Here is a 17,767-nt window from a genome sequence, read left to right on the forward strand (position 1 = left end):
GTAGGCTGCAGCCCCTGCTGCAGTGGGTTGCCATGGGCTATCGTATGTAGCCAGCAGCCAGCGTGAGCGGCCGTCCAGAAGCCGGCGACTGATCTGCCTCCCCCGGGAAGACCGCAATGATAGTGCCAACTTGGGCCAGTGAAGCAACGTCCTCCACAACTAGACTGAAGAACAAAAAGGACAGCAACTTGTCTATTCCCCTTCCCCCAATTCCCCAGTGCTGTTCCCCTCCCCCAATTCCCCAATAAAAATCTTTTTTAAAAAAAGCCAGCTTTTCCCCATTTATTGGAGATGTTCCTTTGTTCGTTTGGTCAGCTCATTTAATCTTAACAAATCTTTGACGTAGGTAGTATTATCTCTGATTTAATTGACAAGAAAATTCAAGCCCACTTAGTTTCCTGAGGTCACATGGCTTGTCAGTGGTAGAGATGGGCATTAAAGTGAGGTCTCCTTGACCCTGGAAACAAGGATTTGTATCACTACAGTGTATTTTCTATCACTTTGATCTTCAGTCCACCCTGTAAAACAGAAATGGCATCTATCACCATTCCAGTGCTGCATATAAGGTAGTAGAGGCTCCAAAAAGCTCATTGCCTTCCCCCCAAAACCCAGATTTTGAGTAGAGTGGCCAGCACTCATGTCAGGTACACCCCACAAACACACCTATGAGGCCTTTCAGATCCCTGGTATCCAGCAGAGAGTTGGGTTTTGGTGGATGAGATCATTCCAAGTGGGGCTGTAAGGAATTGACTAAGGCCAAAATGGGCAAGCAAAGGTATAGAATGACTAGAGTCTTTAGTAGCTGGCTGATGCTCTCTCTTTTTTTTTAGCTGAGCAACAGGCAGCTCAGTGGCAGCTCAGCTCGGGCCGGGCATCGAACCGCTGTTGCTCAGAGTTCACACTCTTGAGCAAGCTCTTAACCAACTGAGCCACTCTGCCGGCCCTGATGCTCTCTTTTTTTAACCCCTTAGAAAGTATAGCTTATCTGGTATTGCTTCATTTAGTTCCTCTAACAGATAAATACTAAAAATTTAGTGATTATAAAAGATTAAAGGTTTATTTCTCACTCTAGTAAACTCCAATTATTGGTGGGGAGAGGGAAGATTCTTCTGTTATTTAGGGACCCAGACCTATGGAGGGTCTGTCATTTTCTTAACAGTTTTATTGAAATATAGCTAACATATCATATACTTAACCTATTTAAACTACACAATTCAGTTGGTTTTGGTACACTGAATTATTAATTTTAAAAACTAATAAAATATAAAAGATAAAATGTTGGGATTTTTTTGGTTTGTTTTTTAAATTTTATTTTATTTTTTAATTAGTTTCATGTGTACAACACAGTGCAATATATTTATACTTTTTACCCCTTAAAGTGACAGCCCCCTCCCCCAATCCGCTGCCCCACTCCCCCCCGCCCCCGATATCATACATATCTATTCCAATTCCATTGACTCCACTCTCCACACTATACTCCACAACCCATGACTATATATATATATATATATATATATATATTCAGTTATAGTTGACATATAATATTATACAACATCAGCTTTGGGTGTACAGTGCAGTGATCAAGCCTCTTCCCCATCCATGAAATGGTCTCCCTAACAAGACATGTGACCATCTGACACCCTACAAAATATTTACACCATTATTAATTCACAATCTTTCACAGGTAACTCAAGAACAGTAAAGAGTAAATAGATTCTATTCAAAGATGGGAAGTTTCAGTTTATAGCAATTAAGATTTGAAGTAGATTATGGATGAAAAGTGGTGCTCTAATAAATCTAATGGAAAGTACTGTCACAGTGATCTGATCATAAATTCCTAACTGAACAAGTTAAAGTGGGTAGTCATGCCCCAGGCGCATCTTTTGTTAATCTTTGCCTTAAGCAAGCCCTGTCTGTTGTTTTTGTGCATCTAGGTTAACACACCTTTGAAACACATCTTTTGCAGACCCCTCAGAAGGGTAGTCACCCTCCAGAGACCACATAATCTTGTTAACTATCCTGTAATCCAATCCCCCCCTTGCTTTCTCCCACCATTATATAATCTTCCATACCTTCTCCTTAATTCCAAATGCATAAAAGAAATTGCAAACTGCTATTTCTGGAAAACATTTTTCTCAGTCTGTTGAGATCTTGCTTCTAGGCCTATCCTGTTTGGCTCAAATAAACTCAAATACACTCTTAAAATTTTTTTTTCTATTTTTACCATTTTTTGTATGCAATTCAGTGGCACTGATCACATTTACAATGTGAAACCATCACCTCTATCTAGTTCCACGACCTTTTCATCACCCCAAATAGAAACTCTGTATCCATAGAGCAATATCTCTCTCAATCACTCTTGCCCCCAGCCCCTGCTAATCTCAATTCTACTTTCTGTCTATGAATTTGATTAGCCTATATATTTCATATAAGTGGACTCACACAATATTTTTCCATTTTTGTCGGGTTTATTGCACTTAGCAAATGTTTTCAGTGTTCATTTATATTGTTGCATGTATCAGCTTCATTCCTTTTTATGGTTGAACAATACTCCATTGAATGTATATACCGTATCCATTCATCTGTTGATGGGCACTTGGATTGTTTCCACCTTTTGACTGTTGTGAATATTGAACATTGGTGTGCAAGTATCTGTTTGAATCCCTGCTTCAGTTCTTTCAGGTATATAACTAGGAGTGGAATAGTTGGGTTATATGGTAGTTCTATGTTTAGCTTTTTAAGGAATGGCCAAACTGTATGACTCATTATTTTATACCATTTTACATTTCTAGCAACAATGCACAAGGATACCAATTCCTCCACATACCCGCCAACACTTATTTTTTATTTTCCTTTTTTTAAAACCATTATATAATCCATCCTAGTAGGTGTGAATTGTGACATTGTGGTTTTGATTTGCATTTCCTGAATGACTAATGGTGTTGAGCATTTTTTCATTTGCGTATTAGCCATTTGTGTATCTTCTTTGGAGAAATTTCTATTTAACTCTTTGTCTATTTTTTAATTGGGTTGTTTGTTTTAGATCTTTATATATTTTGGATATTAAACACATATAAGACATATAATTTACAAATATAGTCTCCTATTCTGTGGATTTCTTCTTATTCATGATTATGTCCTTTGATGCACACAAGTTTTTATTTTTGATGAAGTCCAATGTATCTGTTTTTCCTTTTGTTGCTTGTGCTTTTGATATCGAAAAATCCTTTGCCATATTCAAGGTCATGAAGATTTACTCCTGTGTTATCTTCTAAGAGTTTTATGATTTTATCTTATATTTAAGCCATTTATTTATTTTGACTTCATATTTTGCATGTAGAAACCCAGTTGTCCCAGCACTGTTTGTCAAAGACACTGTTCTTTTCTCATTGAATGGACTTGGAGCCCTTGCCAAAAATTGACCATCAATATATGGGTTTACTCCCGTACTCTCAATTCTTTTTCATTGGTCTGTATATCCAATATACTAGTGCCAGACTGTTTTGATTAATGTGGCTTTATAGTAATTTTTGAAATACAAATTATTTTCTTCTTTTTCAACATTGTTTTGGCTGTTTGAGGCCACTTGTAATTCCCTGTGAATTTGGGGATCGGATTTTCAATTTCTGTATGGATGGAATTTCAACAAGGATTCTGTTGAATCTGTACACAACTTTCAGTAGCATTCACATCTTAGCAATAATATATTTTCCTAAACATGAACACAGGATTTCTTTCCATTAATTATGTCATATTTAATTTCTTTCAGAAACATATTGTACTTTTCAGTGTACAGTCTTCTCACATCCTTGTTTAAATGTGTTCCCAGGTACTTTATTAATTTCAATGCTATGAAACATAATTGTGTGTGTGTGTTATTGTCCAGTTTTATTATAATTTCAAATAGAAAAAGTCTTGCTATACAATCTTATACTGGTTGTATCAGTTTTAGGTATACAATATAGTGATTCAACATTTTTATACCTTACAATGGGATCACCCCATTGATTCCAGTAATCATCTGTCACTGTGCAAACTTATCACAATTGTGTTTTAAAAATTTTTATTGTTTTTTGCTGTCATATAGAAACACAACTGATTTCTGTGTGTTGATCTTATACCCTGCAACTTTTCTGAATCCATTATGTATAACTTTGCTATGGCTGCTATAACAAAATACCACAGATTGGGTGACTCAAACAACAAACAATTCATTTTCTCACAGTTCTGGACGTTAAAATTCTGAAATCAAGGGCTAGGTGGGTTTGGTGTCTGCTGCGGTTTCTCTCTTGACTTGCAGGTGTCTGCCTTCTTACTGTATGTTCACATGGTCATCTCTCTATGTCTGTGTCTGGTATCTCTCTCTCATCCTCTGTGTCTAATCTCTTTTATAAGGACATCAGGCATATTGCATTAGACTCACCCTAACCACCCCATTGTAACTTAGTTGTCTCTTTAAAGGCCCTGTCTCCAAAATAAAATCATATTCTGAGATACCAGGAATTACAGCTTCAACATGAATTTGGGAGTGGGACACAATTCAGCCTATAATATTTTGTTAGCTCTGGTAGCTTTTGCGTGGGAACTTAGGGTTTTCTATACGTAGGATCATGTGATCTACAAATATAGTTTTACTTCTTTGTTTCCAATTTGGATGAATTTAGTTCTTTTCCTCCTCTTCATAATAGCTCTGTCTAGGATTGCCAGTACAATGTTGAATTGCAGTGGTAAAAGTGGCCATCCTTTTTTCGTTCCTGATCATAGAGGGACGGTATCAATCTTTCACCATTAAGTATAATGTTAAATGTGGGTTTCTCGTAAGTATCTTTTTTTCCTGTTGAAGAAGTTCCCTTTTATTCCTAGTTTTCTGAACATTTTTATCATGAAATGATGTTGGATTTTGACAAAAGTCTTTTCTGTGGCAATTGCGGTGATCAGTTTTTCCCTTCATTCTATTAATGGGCTTTATTACATTGATTTTATTAAGTTAAATCACCCTTGCATTTCTGTGATAAATCCCACTTGGTGTATAATCCTTTTAATATGCTGTAGGATTCACTATGCTAATATTTGTTGAGGATTTTTGCATGAACATTCATAAGGGATATTGCTGTGTAATTTTCTTTTCCTGTGATAAAATGAGTTAGGAAGTATTCCCTCCTCTTTTATTTTTTGGAAGATTTTGAGAAAGATTAGTGTTAATTATTTAAATGTTTGGTAGAATTCATCAGTGAAACCATCTGGTCCTGGACTTTTCTTCATTGAGAGGTTTATGATTACTGATTCAATCTCTTTAATTCTTATAGGTCTGTTGATGTTGTCTATTTCTTCTTGAATCTCTTTAGGTAATTTGTGGGTTTGTTATATTTTCTTGATGTATTAATCCTTTATTAATATATAATGTCCTTCCTTGTCTCTTGTAGAAGTTTTTACTTAAAGACTATTTTGTTTGACATCAGTATAGCCACCCCAGGTCTCTTTTCACATGGAATGTGTTTTCCATCCTTTCACTTTCAACCTATTTGTACCTTTGGATCTAAAGTGAGTCTCTTATAGACAGCATGTAAGTGGATCATGGTTTTTTGTTTTGTTTTGTTTTTATTCCAGTCTGCCAATCTGCCTTTGGAGAGTTTAATCCATTTGCATGAAGAGTAATACTATAAGAGAATACTTCTGACATTTTGTTATTTATTGTATGTATGCGTTATACCATTTTCTGTCCCTTATTTTCAACATCACTGCATTTTTTTGTGCTAGTTGATTTTTTTGCATTGATAAATTTTAATTATCTTATTTCTTTTGTATATATTTTTAGACATTTTCTTGAGGGTTACCATGTGGATTCCACTTAATATTCTAAATTTTAACGATGTAGTTTAAATTGATACCAAGTTAACTTCAATTGCGTGCAAAAACTCTATACTCATACGGCTTCGTCTCACCTTCCTTTATGTTACAGTTGTCACTTGTATTGTCTTAATCATGTGCCCCATGATGGATTTATAATTATTATTTATTTTACTTTTTAAAATATATGAGAAGTAACAGGTGGAATTAAAAACCAAAAATGTAATCATGCTGCCTTCTGTATTTGTCCATGTATTTACCTTTACCAGAGGCATTTATTTCTTTGTATGGCTTTGATTTACTATCTGGTGTCCTTTCATTTATACCTGAAAACTCCCTTTAGTATTTCTTGTATTGCAGGTATAGTGGTATCAAACTCCTTCTGCTTTTGTTCATCAAGGAATGTTTTCATTTCTCCCTCATTTTTGAAGGATATTTTTGCTGGATATAGAATTATTGATTAACAATTTATTTATTTTGACACTTAAATATGTCATCGTATTTCCTTCTAGCCTCCACAGTTTCTGAAGCGAAATCAACTTTTAATCTTATTGAGGATTCCTTGTACTTAACTAGTTGTTTTTCTCTTGCTGCTTCAAGATAATATCTTTGTCTTTAGTTATCCATGTTTTGTTTATAATATGTTTTAGTATGGATCTCTGAGCTTTTCCTACTTGAAGTTCATTGAGCATTGTGGATGTGTTTATTTACGTCTTTCATCAAATTTGGGAAATTTTCAGCATTATTTCTTCAAATATTCTTTCTTCTCCTGCATCTTTCTCTTCCTTCTTGGACTCCTATAATGTATATGTTAATCTACCTTACAGTTTCTCTTAGGTTTTGTTTGCTTTCTTCATCATCTTTTATTTTCTTATCCCCTTGATAATTTCAACTGTCCTGCCTTCAATTTTGCTCATTCTTTCTTCTTCCTTCTCAGATCTGCTGTTGAACAAATCTAGTAAATTTTTCGTTTGTTATTTTACTTTTCAGCTCTAGTGTTTATGTTTGGTTTCTTTTTACATTTTTTTCTTTATTGATAGTCCCATTATGTTCATACATTTATTTCCTGATTTTTCTTTAGTTTTTGTGTATGGTTTTCTTTGAACATATTTAAGACAGCACTTTTGGACTTTGTCTAGTAAGTCCAATGTCTGCACTTCCTCGGGAACAGTTTTGGTCAATTTTATTTATTCCTTTAAAATGAGACATACATTCCTGTTCCTTTATATGCCTTGTGATTTTGGTGGTGGTGGTGGTGTTGAAAAGTGGTCATTTTTTTATTATAATGTGGTAATGTGGCAATTCTGGAAATCAGATTTTCCCCCTTCTCCACATTTAGCTTTTTTTTTTACTTTGTTTGTTAAAGGCTATAGTAGTCCATTTCTTTAGGTATTTTTCCAAACTACTTTTGTAAAGACTGTATTCCTTGCCACACATGGCCACTGAAGTCTGTGTTCATTTAGATTGCGTTCAGCTAATATTTTGACTGAGATTTCCTTCAGTGCCAGGAGTTTAAAAAAGCCACACAACATCAGCAACCAAAAACAAACAAACAAAACAAACAAACAAAACCACACACACACACACACACATACCCACACCTCAAAGTCTTTGCAGACTGGTTCTGTGCTGAAGCCCTCCTTCAACATTAAGCCAAATTTACACTTGGTTTATGGATCACCCAATGTGTAAGCTTTCGGTAAGCTTTTCTAAGCATGTGTTTTGCTTTAGGCATACATGTGCCTTTCTAAATCACCTCATGTGTATTGGTGCTTCTAAATCACCTAATTTCCAAAAGAATCTCCCCCAGCTATAGCTCCCAGAATTAGGCAGTCTATTGTATGTTTTCACCCGTAACTTGTTGCCCCAGGCATCTATGGTTTATTAAGTTTGCTTTGTAACATTCTAAAACAAATGCCCACCCCTTTTTCAGTCTGCATTCTGAATTGAGTGAAACAGAGGTGAGCTCATTGCATCATTCCTTTAAGTAGCCCCCAGACAGTTTAGAACAGACATGCACAACAATTTGCGAAAAAGTTTTGCTCAGTTCCCTCTGAAACTAGGGATAAGGGTCTCAAACTAGGAACACAGGCTGGTGCCACTTCATGACTGCCTCCACTTTGGGACTGGTGCTGCTTTGGGGAGGGGGCTATGGTAAGGGCAAGGAAAAATGCCAAAAACCTTTCCCATCGTTTTCAAGTTGCCCTTTTTCTTGATTCAGCATTTGCTTCTTTCTATAACCCTTGACTGTTTCCCAGAATGCTGGCACCATTGATTCCGACAGTTTTTGCTTGTTTTTCTGTGTTTCTGTGAGGGAATGAAAACTTGGAGCTACCACCTCCATTGTCTTGATGTCCTCTGTCATTTTTTTTTAAGATTTTTTATTGGGGAATTGGGGGGATGGGAACAGTGCTGGGGAATTGGGGGAAAGGGAACAGACAAGTTGCTGTCGTTTTGTTCTTCAGTCTAGTTGTGGAGGACGTTGCTTCACTGGCCCATCATTGCGCTCTTCCCAGGTGAGGCACATCAGTCACCAGCTTCTGGACGGCTGCTCACTGCGGCTGCTGGCCGCTCACGCTGGCTGATGGCTACACATGGTAGCCCATGGCAACCCACTGCCACAGGGGCTGTAGCCTACACCGTCGCTGGCGACTCAAAGCAGCCCAGCTCCAGGTTGAGCTGTTTCAGCATCTTAGCTGTGGAGGGCAGTGTCACTGTCCCTCATATGTGGGATCCGAACCGGGGCCCTCTGGCATCCCAAGCCAGTTCTTAACCATCGCGCCACTCGGCCGGCCCCTCTGTCATTTTTAATATATTGATTTCAGCAGCATCGTGGGTGTCCCTATGTACCATAAAATTAAAGTATAAAGAAAATGAAGGATATTTTAAATATAAAATAAGTATAAAGCAAAAAAACCAGGCATTTTGCAAGGAGTTTAAAAACCTAGGAGAGACGCATATCATTTTATTCCATTGGCTAGAAATTAGGCACATGGCTCCACCTAACTGCAGTGGGATTAGGGAATATTGGCTATGGTAGGGTCCAAGAGGAAAGGAGAACGAGTTTTCTGAACAACCAACCAGTTTCTACCACAACTACTAAATAGCTAATATCCATTGATAACTAAAATTGTGTCTTTGAGAAAGAGTTATCCCATATGAGGCAGGAGCCTTGTTCCTAGGTTAGAATTTCAGAGCTGGAAGAATATTTAAAAAACATCTACTTCAATTTCCTTTGATTCCCATAAATGGAGAGGAGCTGGCCAGAGCCACACCGAGTCAACACCAGACCCGAGACAAGAGCCAGTTGGATCACTCGTCTCTCCACTATACCCCTGGGATTCAAACATTTTTTACCATTACCAAGAGTCAGAAATATATTTTTCATTTCAATCCACCATATGCTTACATATATTTTATCTGTAAAAAATTTACAAAACAATACTGAGGTAGGTAGTGATCACAGCTATTTGTCAAATATTTCCAGCTCCCCACCTTCTGGCACATTGTAGAATTGCACTTCCTTGTACTTTTGTAATTACTAATGATCAGGTGATATGTGCGGTCAAGGATATGTAAGCCAAGTGAAATAGGAAGAGCCAGCACGCAGTTTACAATGCTCCCATTCCCCTGATGCTCCAGTCATGGCAGCACAAAGATGAAGCCTCTGTCACTCTGGGTAACCCAGTGAGGACAATGGAATGCACAGCCCCCAGGAAACCTGTGGTCGGCAAATTGTGTGAATGAGAAATAAACATTTGTTATTTTAAGACACTGAGATTTGGAATTTGCTTTTTGCCATTGCATAACCTAGCCTATGCTGACTGTTATAAGTACCTAGCTTTCGTATATGCTATATATGCTCTCTGGTATTCGCTACCATTGTTTTATTTTGTCCTATTTAAGTTTTTGATGCTGGTTGCAACCTAGTAAATTGATTTTGTGACTTGGTAATGGGCTGCAAATTGCAGTTTGTAAAACACTACTCTATATAATGTCTACTTGTCCCATATCTGATACCCTCTCCAAGTTCCTGTAAAGCAATGTTAGTAACTGCCATTTCTCTCCAGGACTGTGGTTATGGAGAGGGTGGAGATGCATACTGCATAGCCTGCCCTACCCGCAGATACAAAAGCAGCTGGGGCCACCATAGATGTCAGATTTGCATCACATGTGCTGTCATCAATCGTGTCCAGAAAACCAACTGCACAGCTACCTCTAATGCTGTCTGTGGGGACTGTCTGCCCAGGTAAGCACACTTTATGAAGCCAAGCTTTTCTGGGCCTTCTTTACACCTTGGAGGTCTCTCTCAACCTTATCTCTCAGAGCCTAGTTGAAATATTCTGTCTATATCATGATGACTTTAAACTCCTGTGAGGGAGAAGCAGTGTCTTCCCAAGATGCCCCTATAAAGTGCCTAGTACATAGTCAGCCACAGATGAGTACTTAGCAGCCTTATTATCATGCTGGCATGTTTAGCCCAGGCCCAAAATTCAAAGCAAATCTCACTGTTGACCTAAAAGAAAGTAGCACTGTCAAAGCAGTGCTGCCCTCTGTTGTGAGACTAGTTTCCCTTTTGTCTGTAGGGTGTGGTGAGTTGGGGAAGAGTTGGAATATCTGGAACTCTGAGTCAGAATCATACATAGAGGCAGAGAACTCACGAGAAGCGGTGGTGAGTGCTGGCTTCCTAGAGGGCCACACTCTGAGAAGCTGCCATTGGTCTCAGGAAAGACCGCTCCAAGGGCATTGATTGATCACCTTGCCATTCCTTATTGCTCTGACCACAGGTTCTACCAAAAGACACGCATTGGAGGCCTTCAGGATCAAGAGTGCATCCCGTGCACGAAGCAGACCCCCACTTCTGAAGTTCAATGTGTGTATCCAGTTCTTTTCTCATTTTCCCCCCAACCCATTGGGTGGCAGCAAGACAGGATAGTAAAGACTTACTCCCTCATACTCCTTTCTGTGGAGTAGTTTGGCAAGGGAATCAGTTAGATTTGAACCATGGTTTCAGAATGTATTATCTGTGAACCCTCTGCAAATCATTGACATTTATTGAACCTCATTTCCCTCATTTGAAAAAATACTAAGTCATGACAATCATTGTTCTTCATACCTTATGGGATGGTTGTGTAGGTCTAATGAAATAATAGATGTAGAAAGCACCTTATAAATTATAACATGTGTACACCTGGGGATGGTGATGATGATGATGATGATGATGATTACAATGATGCTATGAGGTTTACAGGAGCCCCTAATGGTTAGGACTAGTAAAAGTCTCACTGAAATACTAAGATCTACTCTATACCTATTTCACTGTCCATTTATCTGTCTATCTGTCTGTCATTTTTATCTATCTACTATCTATATATCTACTCATGTGTTCTTTTTAAATTATTAATGACTTTTGAATCATAAAATATAAAGTATTTCAAATATGTAGAAATATTTTAAAAGCAGAAAATATAAAAAATATCAGTTACACAGCAACCATAATTAATAAATCTTAACATTTTGCGTATTTGCTTCAGACTTTTTAAAAAGAATGAAGATTCCACAGATTTAATGGAATTCCTTTTTTCATCCTGAGTTCCATTCTCTTCCTACTTTCCCAGAAGTAACCACTATCATGAAATTGTATGTATCTTGTTGGTAGGCTATGCTACAATAACAAACTCCCAAATCTCAGTGACTTAGTTAAAAGTTTGTTTTTTTGCTATGAAAAGACCTTCCTTCATCTTGTGGCTATACCATCTACACCATGTGGCTTCCAGGTTAATGGGACAGGAAAAGAGATGGAGAAGGCATACTGGCTCTTAAGTACTTCAGTCGGCAAGTGACACACATGACTTACACTTATAGTCCATAGACCAGAAGTACTTCGATGGCCTTATCATACAGGTGTATGGGATATGCAGGGAACCATTTGGATCATTGCTGAGCACTATGGCTCTGCCATACTATCCACCCATGTTTTAACACTTGTATTATTTTGTGATATATGTATACATTCATAGGGAAGATATTCTATTATTTTAGATTTTATAATGTTTTATAAATGATATCCAGCTATATGCTTTCTCTCCAATTTTCTTTTTCTCTGGATTATTTCTGTTAATCCATGCAGGTCTTTTAAGCACTATATAATAATATTACATCATAGGATTATAGCATAATTTGTTTATCTTGTGCCCTAATAATGAACATTTCAGTTTGTTTCCACTTCTCTAGGTTATATAACTAGATGTGACATGGAAAGACCACAAGATTTGTGCATCTTCAAGTAATTGTACTAATTTATACCATACCAGCAGTATATGCCAATTTCTCTGCTTTGTTCTTTATACTTATGCTTGCTCTACAAAGAAGTAAAAGCAGGTTAGCAACCCTAATTGGGGAAGACCCTAGGGAGAGGGTGATGGCCTGAGGAAGACCAGGCCCAGTGTCAAGGTGACTACTGGCTGCCCACACTGACTGACCTCCCCCAATTTCTTGTCTCACAGGTGCCTTCCAGTTGAGCTTAGTGAAGGCGGATGTACCCACAGTGCCCCCTCAGGAGGCCACACTTGTACTGATGAGCAGTCTGCTTGTGGTGTTCACCCTGGCCTTCTTGGCGCTCTTCTTCCTCTACTGCAAGCAGTTCTTCAACAGACATTGCCAGCATGGTAAGGGTAGCTGTTTTGCACATTACATGAATCAGGGACAAGGTTAGCAGAACAAAGGAATTGTCTGGGGTTGAGAGGTAATAGGCCTTCCACATAGCACTGGGAAACCCCAGGGGTGGACCAACTTGGGGTGGCAATGGAAAGCACAGGACTTCAGAGATGACTGGGACCTGCTTCATTAAGGTACGTGGATTCATAAAGGAACACAACATCATGGGAAAATCCTTGGGAAAGGAATCTGCAGGCCTACATTCTAAATCACTGTGTAACTTTAAACAAGTCATTTGGCTTTGTTGGGCCTCTTTCTCCCTAATCTTTAAAGTGATAGATTGAGTTAGATTAGTTCCTTCCTAAGTTCTTTTCCAATTTTTCATTTCTACTAATAGGTATAGATTCGGGAACATGTCAGGAATGAAGGAAGGCTGGATGGAGTTGAGACATGACTGTAATAAAAGTGGGTGAAGTCTTGGGTAACTATATTTAGTATAGAAATAACCCATATATGGGTAACTAAAAGTCAATTTCTCAGATAAGAGGTGTTGGGAGGGCTGTATTCCTTTCTGGAAGCTCCAGGGGAGAATTCATTTCCTTGCTCATTCAGTGCGATGGAATAATTCAGTTCCCTGCCTTGATAGGGCTGAGGTCCCATTTCCTTGCTGTCAGCGGAGCATGGTTCCCAATTTCTAGAGACCACCTACACTCTTTGGCTCATGACACTGCTTCATTTTAAAAACTAGCCATGGTGGGGCGACTCCTTCTGATGACACACCTCTCTAACACTCACTGAGCCTTCTGCTTCTCTTCCACATTTAGGAACACATGCAATTACGTTGGGTCCACCTGAATAATTCCGGGCAATCTCTCGATTTTAAGGGCCATACTCCTAATTCCATCTGCAGAGTCCTTTTTGCCATTTAACATAACATATATATGAGCATAACCCTGGAAGATGAAGATGATTTGTGTTGGGTGTTGAAACCCTACTTCCCACAATAGGTTTCTCTTTCTCTGGAAAAATGGACTCTTTTTCCTGCTTCCCCACCAGGTAGCCTCAATATGATACCCCGATGTAAGCGTGTTTCTCAACTGTGTCACCTCAGCCTGGTGCTAGGTGCCCTGGTCCCCAGGGAGGGGAAGGGGAACGCTAGCTTCCAGACCCTTCTTTATCTTGTACTCAGGACCAGGTGACTTTGGGTGACCCAGTGGCTTTCTGCTTCGAGTTGCAGGGGGTTCGCTGCAGTTTGAGGCTGACGAGGCAGCAGAGGAGGAATCTCTCTTCCCCATGCCACCTGGCCAGGAGACCAGTCCTGAGTCCCCCCTGAGTGAAAGCATCTTTGAGACCCAGCCATTTAACCCCATCCTGGATGACGACCGCAGCTCGACTCGTGGCTTCCCCACCCAAGAGTCTTTTACCATGGCCTCCTGTGCCTCAGAGAGCCGCTCCCACTGGGTCCACACTCCCATCGAATGCACAGAGCTGGACCTGCAAAAGTTTTCCAGCTCTGCCTCCAATACTGGAGCTGAGACCCTGGGGGGGAACACAGCTGGAAGCTCTGGAGACAGGCTGGAACTCGATGTACCCTTTGAAGTCCCCAGCCCTTAACTCGACTGAGGTGAACCAGAAAGGTGAGGAAGAAGGACCAGAAATTGGGGACCACCTCCAAGGAATCCTGCAGAGTACTGTTGTTCAGTAGGACTAACAGTAGAGGAACAGCAAGCTAGGAACACTGATGGATGGAAGAGCAACAGTAGTGATGCTAGTCTTTTGAGCCAGTTAGAAATCATATTTCTGGGCCTCCGTTTGTCAAGGAAGTAGCTAGCTTGACATGACACCAGACTGTCTATCTCAGCCTTTGGCAAGCTCTCTCAGTGCCCCACTATCTAATAATTAGTTATTCAGTTATCTCCCCACATGTGTACAAGCACCATGGCACAGTAGAGAAAATATACAGGCCTTGGCACCTGGGAGCCCTATATTTCCAAAGTATCTCTATTCATTAATAGCTATATGAGCCTTGTGTAAATCCTTTACCTCTCTGAGCCTCAGGCCCTCAATCTGGAAAGTGTGGAAAGCACTTCTCACCTCATAGGTTCTTGTGAGGGTTGAATGAGAAATGCATGTGCAAGTGCCTTTTACAATATCTGATGCATTAGAGATATTGAAACCATGTTAGTTTTTCTTTCCTTCTATCACCCCAGTCACAATTCACACATCCCTTCATGTCCACCACTCATTGTATCTTCATAACATCCCTTTATAGTAAGCAAGCCAAGGTTTATTAGCCTCATTTTATAGAGGCAGGAACTGAGACACAGAGAGAGAAAGTGATTTGCTCAAAGTTACAGTCACAGAGCAAATCAGTGGCAGGACTGGGCTGCAGCCCAGGTTTGGGAGCTCTCATCCAGAGCTTGTCTAACTCTACCAATGCAACTATTCCATAGCTAACGTTGCCTTCTCAAAGGCTTAAGTAATATGAGGCAGGAGGGTGGGTAGTTTCCTACTGTTCAACTAACCAACAACTACCTTTCACCATACATTTCTGTATTTCTCCAGCTGAGGTATTGTCCAAGTCCCTCAGTCATACTCCCCTCCCTACACCCTACCTAGGAAACTATGAGCATATGTAGATGAAAGCCAAGATGGCTATCAAAACAGTCAGCCTAGATACCTTCAAGGTCACCTAGTCCAACTTACCCTCCAAGTGCTCCAATCCATGCTTGAGTCCCTTTTATAATATTTCCACCCAATGTTGTGTCATCCTTGCAGTGTCAGTGAGCTCACTACTACCCAATGTGTATTGAAACTATGACTGGTGAAGTTCAACTCAATGTAAAGAAAACCTTTCTGTCTCCCTATAGTCCTCACCAGTGGGTCCTGGCTCTGTTCCTTGGACCGCACAGACCTCATCAGCTTCCCCTGCCTTGTGATAGCCTTGAAGAAGTCTGAAGATAGCATCTCCTCTCTGGAAAGTACCACTGTTGGTTCCTCTAAAGTATGTGGAGCTTAGAACTGAACCCAGTTTCATGAGGAATGGTCTCTCTCACCAGTGTAGAAAAGGGTAGAGCTATCTTTGGCCTAAACTATTTTCTTTGAAGGATGGGGAAAAGAGGGAGCTAGTGAGATTGCCCCACAGGTATCTAACTTGCTCTGCTCCCTCCCTAGGTCTCTTGGGCTCCTGGCAGCCTTGCCCTGTCATTCTCCTGGGACTTTTTTGCCTCGTTCTTATACCACACCAGCAGCAGGGGCCTGGGATGTGGTGTCCACAACAGCCAGTACTCTATGAATGGGACACAACCTAACCCTTCCCACCAGAGAATTGATCCTTCTCCATTTTCCTAAGACTGACCTACATCATTTCTTGCTTCACTATTCTGGCTAGCCTGGAGAGCTGGATTCCCCAGCCATGGGACTACCAGACATGTTCCTAGTTCAGCTTGATTATAGAGAAGAGGAGCGTGCATGACAATGAATGGGGTAGAGCTTTACTGCCTGCATCTTTGACCAGGTGGACCTGAAAGAATGGCCTCTCAGTAGTCTATTGATGTATCCACCTAGCACTTTATGGACAAAATCAAATCCTCCCCGCTTTAGTTCCTCTGCACTGATCCCTTCCATAACACACACACACACACACACACACACACACACACACAGGCACATCTTGGGTGAAGACTGACACCTTGATACCTTGATTCTCCATTCATTTCCTAGACATCTGTGACTGTGACAGCTCTGGACCTAGCCCATTTGCCAGGGTCTTCCTCTGCACATAACAGGTCTCTACCCTTCTTTAGTGGGGAGTCAACTCTGTCTTTTTGATCTTTAAAATGGTGCTTTATAAAGTTCCTTTCATGTTTATTTCTCTTCTACTATTGCCTCTTTTGTGCCTTCCTTTTTCCTGGTCTTCTGAAGCCTAAGGTTGAGTTTCTAGATCCCCAGGGCCAAACTCAGAGCTCAGAGCCTTGGTGATTGTGATTACAGTGAAGTTCCTGAGATCCATGAGCGGGCCCCTCAGGACCTAAGGTTTTCAGTGAGGCCCTAAGGACAGCTCAGAGAGAGCTGGTGGTTTCTTGGTTTACAGAAAAACCAATCAATTTCTAATCCCTCACTACTAGTTTTACGTGCTTCTCAGAAAGAAATGGAACTTCTTTGTCCATGACTGATGGCGCAGAGAACCTCAGGGCTCAGAACGTGGACATGATAGATTGTTTTTATGTCTACTTTATCTCCATAATGGGTCACTTGGGCTGATGCCCGCTCCCTCCCAGTGGGTCAGATTTGGAAGGAAAATGTGCTCAGTTGAGTGGAGTAACTCTCCTTTGTTTGGGAGCAGCCTATGTAGTCCAGAATGTTGGATGTGACTTAATTTGTCATAATCAGGATTGGAAATAGGGCACTGTTATCTTGGTATGGGAAAGCTGGAATTTAATACATATATGGTACTGCACTTTGCATTTTGCAATATGCGTTCACAGCCATCATTTCATTGGGTCTTTATGCAGACCCTAGGGTGGGTATGGTATGGATTACAATCCCCAGTTTACAGATGAGGAAACTGAGGTTCAGAGATGGAAAGTGAGTGCCCTTGAATTCCTTAGTGATGGAGGGGTAAATATTGGGTTGTCGGAAAAGCCATGATGCATTTTTGCAACGAAAAACCTAGAAAAAAATATGTCATGACTTTTCCAACACCCCAATAGCAAGGCTAGGGGGCTCTCCAATATCTTGAAATCTTCATTGTCTGTAAGACAGTGCTTTGGAACAGGAGTATTTTGGTTTTCTGGCATATCTGTTCCAGAAAACAACTCTCTTTTGTAGTAAAAATGGTGGAGAGGCAGGTAAGGCCCCTATGCCTGGATGTACTGGGGGTGCCAAAAAAATGTATACAAGTAGACACTTTGGTCAGCGTTGCTCAAGCAGTAGTTCGTCGTCATCAGAAGTGTCTGGACGCTGATGGGAACCACTCTGAGGCCCTCTTGTTATTGCAGAAGTCACACGTGACTTGTGTTCATCTTTTGTTATCAGGGTATATATTTCTTTTTTTTATTAGTTTCAGGCGTACAAAAAATGTAATAGTTAGACATATACACCCCTCACAAAGTGGTAACGTCCCTCCCTCAATCTACTACCCCTCTGACATCGTATATAGCTGTTACAATTCTATTGACTCTATTCCCTATGCTGTACTTCACACCCTGTGAATAAATAGATACAATTAGAGTTGACATTAATTATTATTCAGCTTCAGCTT

At 40.0% G+C, this 17,767-nt stretch overlaps 1 protein-coding gene across 3 annotated transcripts in view; it reads left to right on the plus strand.

Annotated features, from left to right (window-relative positions):
- The window catches only part of EDA2R (ectodysplasin A2 receptor), a 60,345-nt gene extending 44,519 nt beyond the window's left edge, over nt 1–15,826 (plus strand). For 2 of the 3 annotated variants that reach the window (XM_019647965.1, XM_019647967.1), the window contains 4 exons: nt 9,918–10,096; nt 10,635–10,720; nt 12,354–12,515; nt 13,742–15,826. In XM_019647965.1, the coding sequence (XP_019503510.1) occupies nt 9,918–10,096; nt 10,635–10,720; nt 12,354–12,515; nt 13,742–14,118 (804 nt within the window). In that variant the 3' untranslated portion in view covers nt 14,119–15,826. The remainder of the gene's footprint in view (nt 1–9,917; nt 10,097–10,634; nt 10,721–12,353; nt 12,516–13,741) is intronic. The other variant, XM_019647968.1, reaches the window with a different exon arrangement.
- The last annotated feature ends 1,941 nt before the right edge of the window (nt 15,827–17,767 follow it).

Source organism: Hipposideros armiger, unplaced genomic scaffold, assembly GCF_001890085.2.
Source record: "Hipposideros armiger isolate ML-2016 unplaced genomic scaffold, ASM189008v1 scaffold_119, whole genome shotgun sequence".
Classification (NCBI taxonomy): Eukaryota; Metazoa; Chordata; class Mammalia; order Chiroptera; family Hipposideridae; genus Hipposideros; species Hipposideros armiger.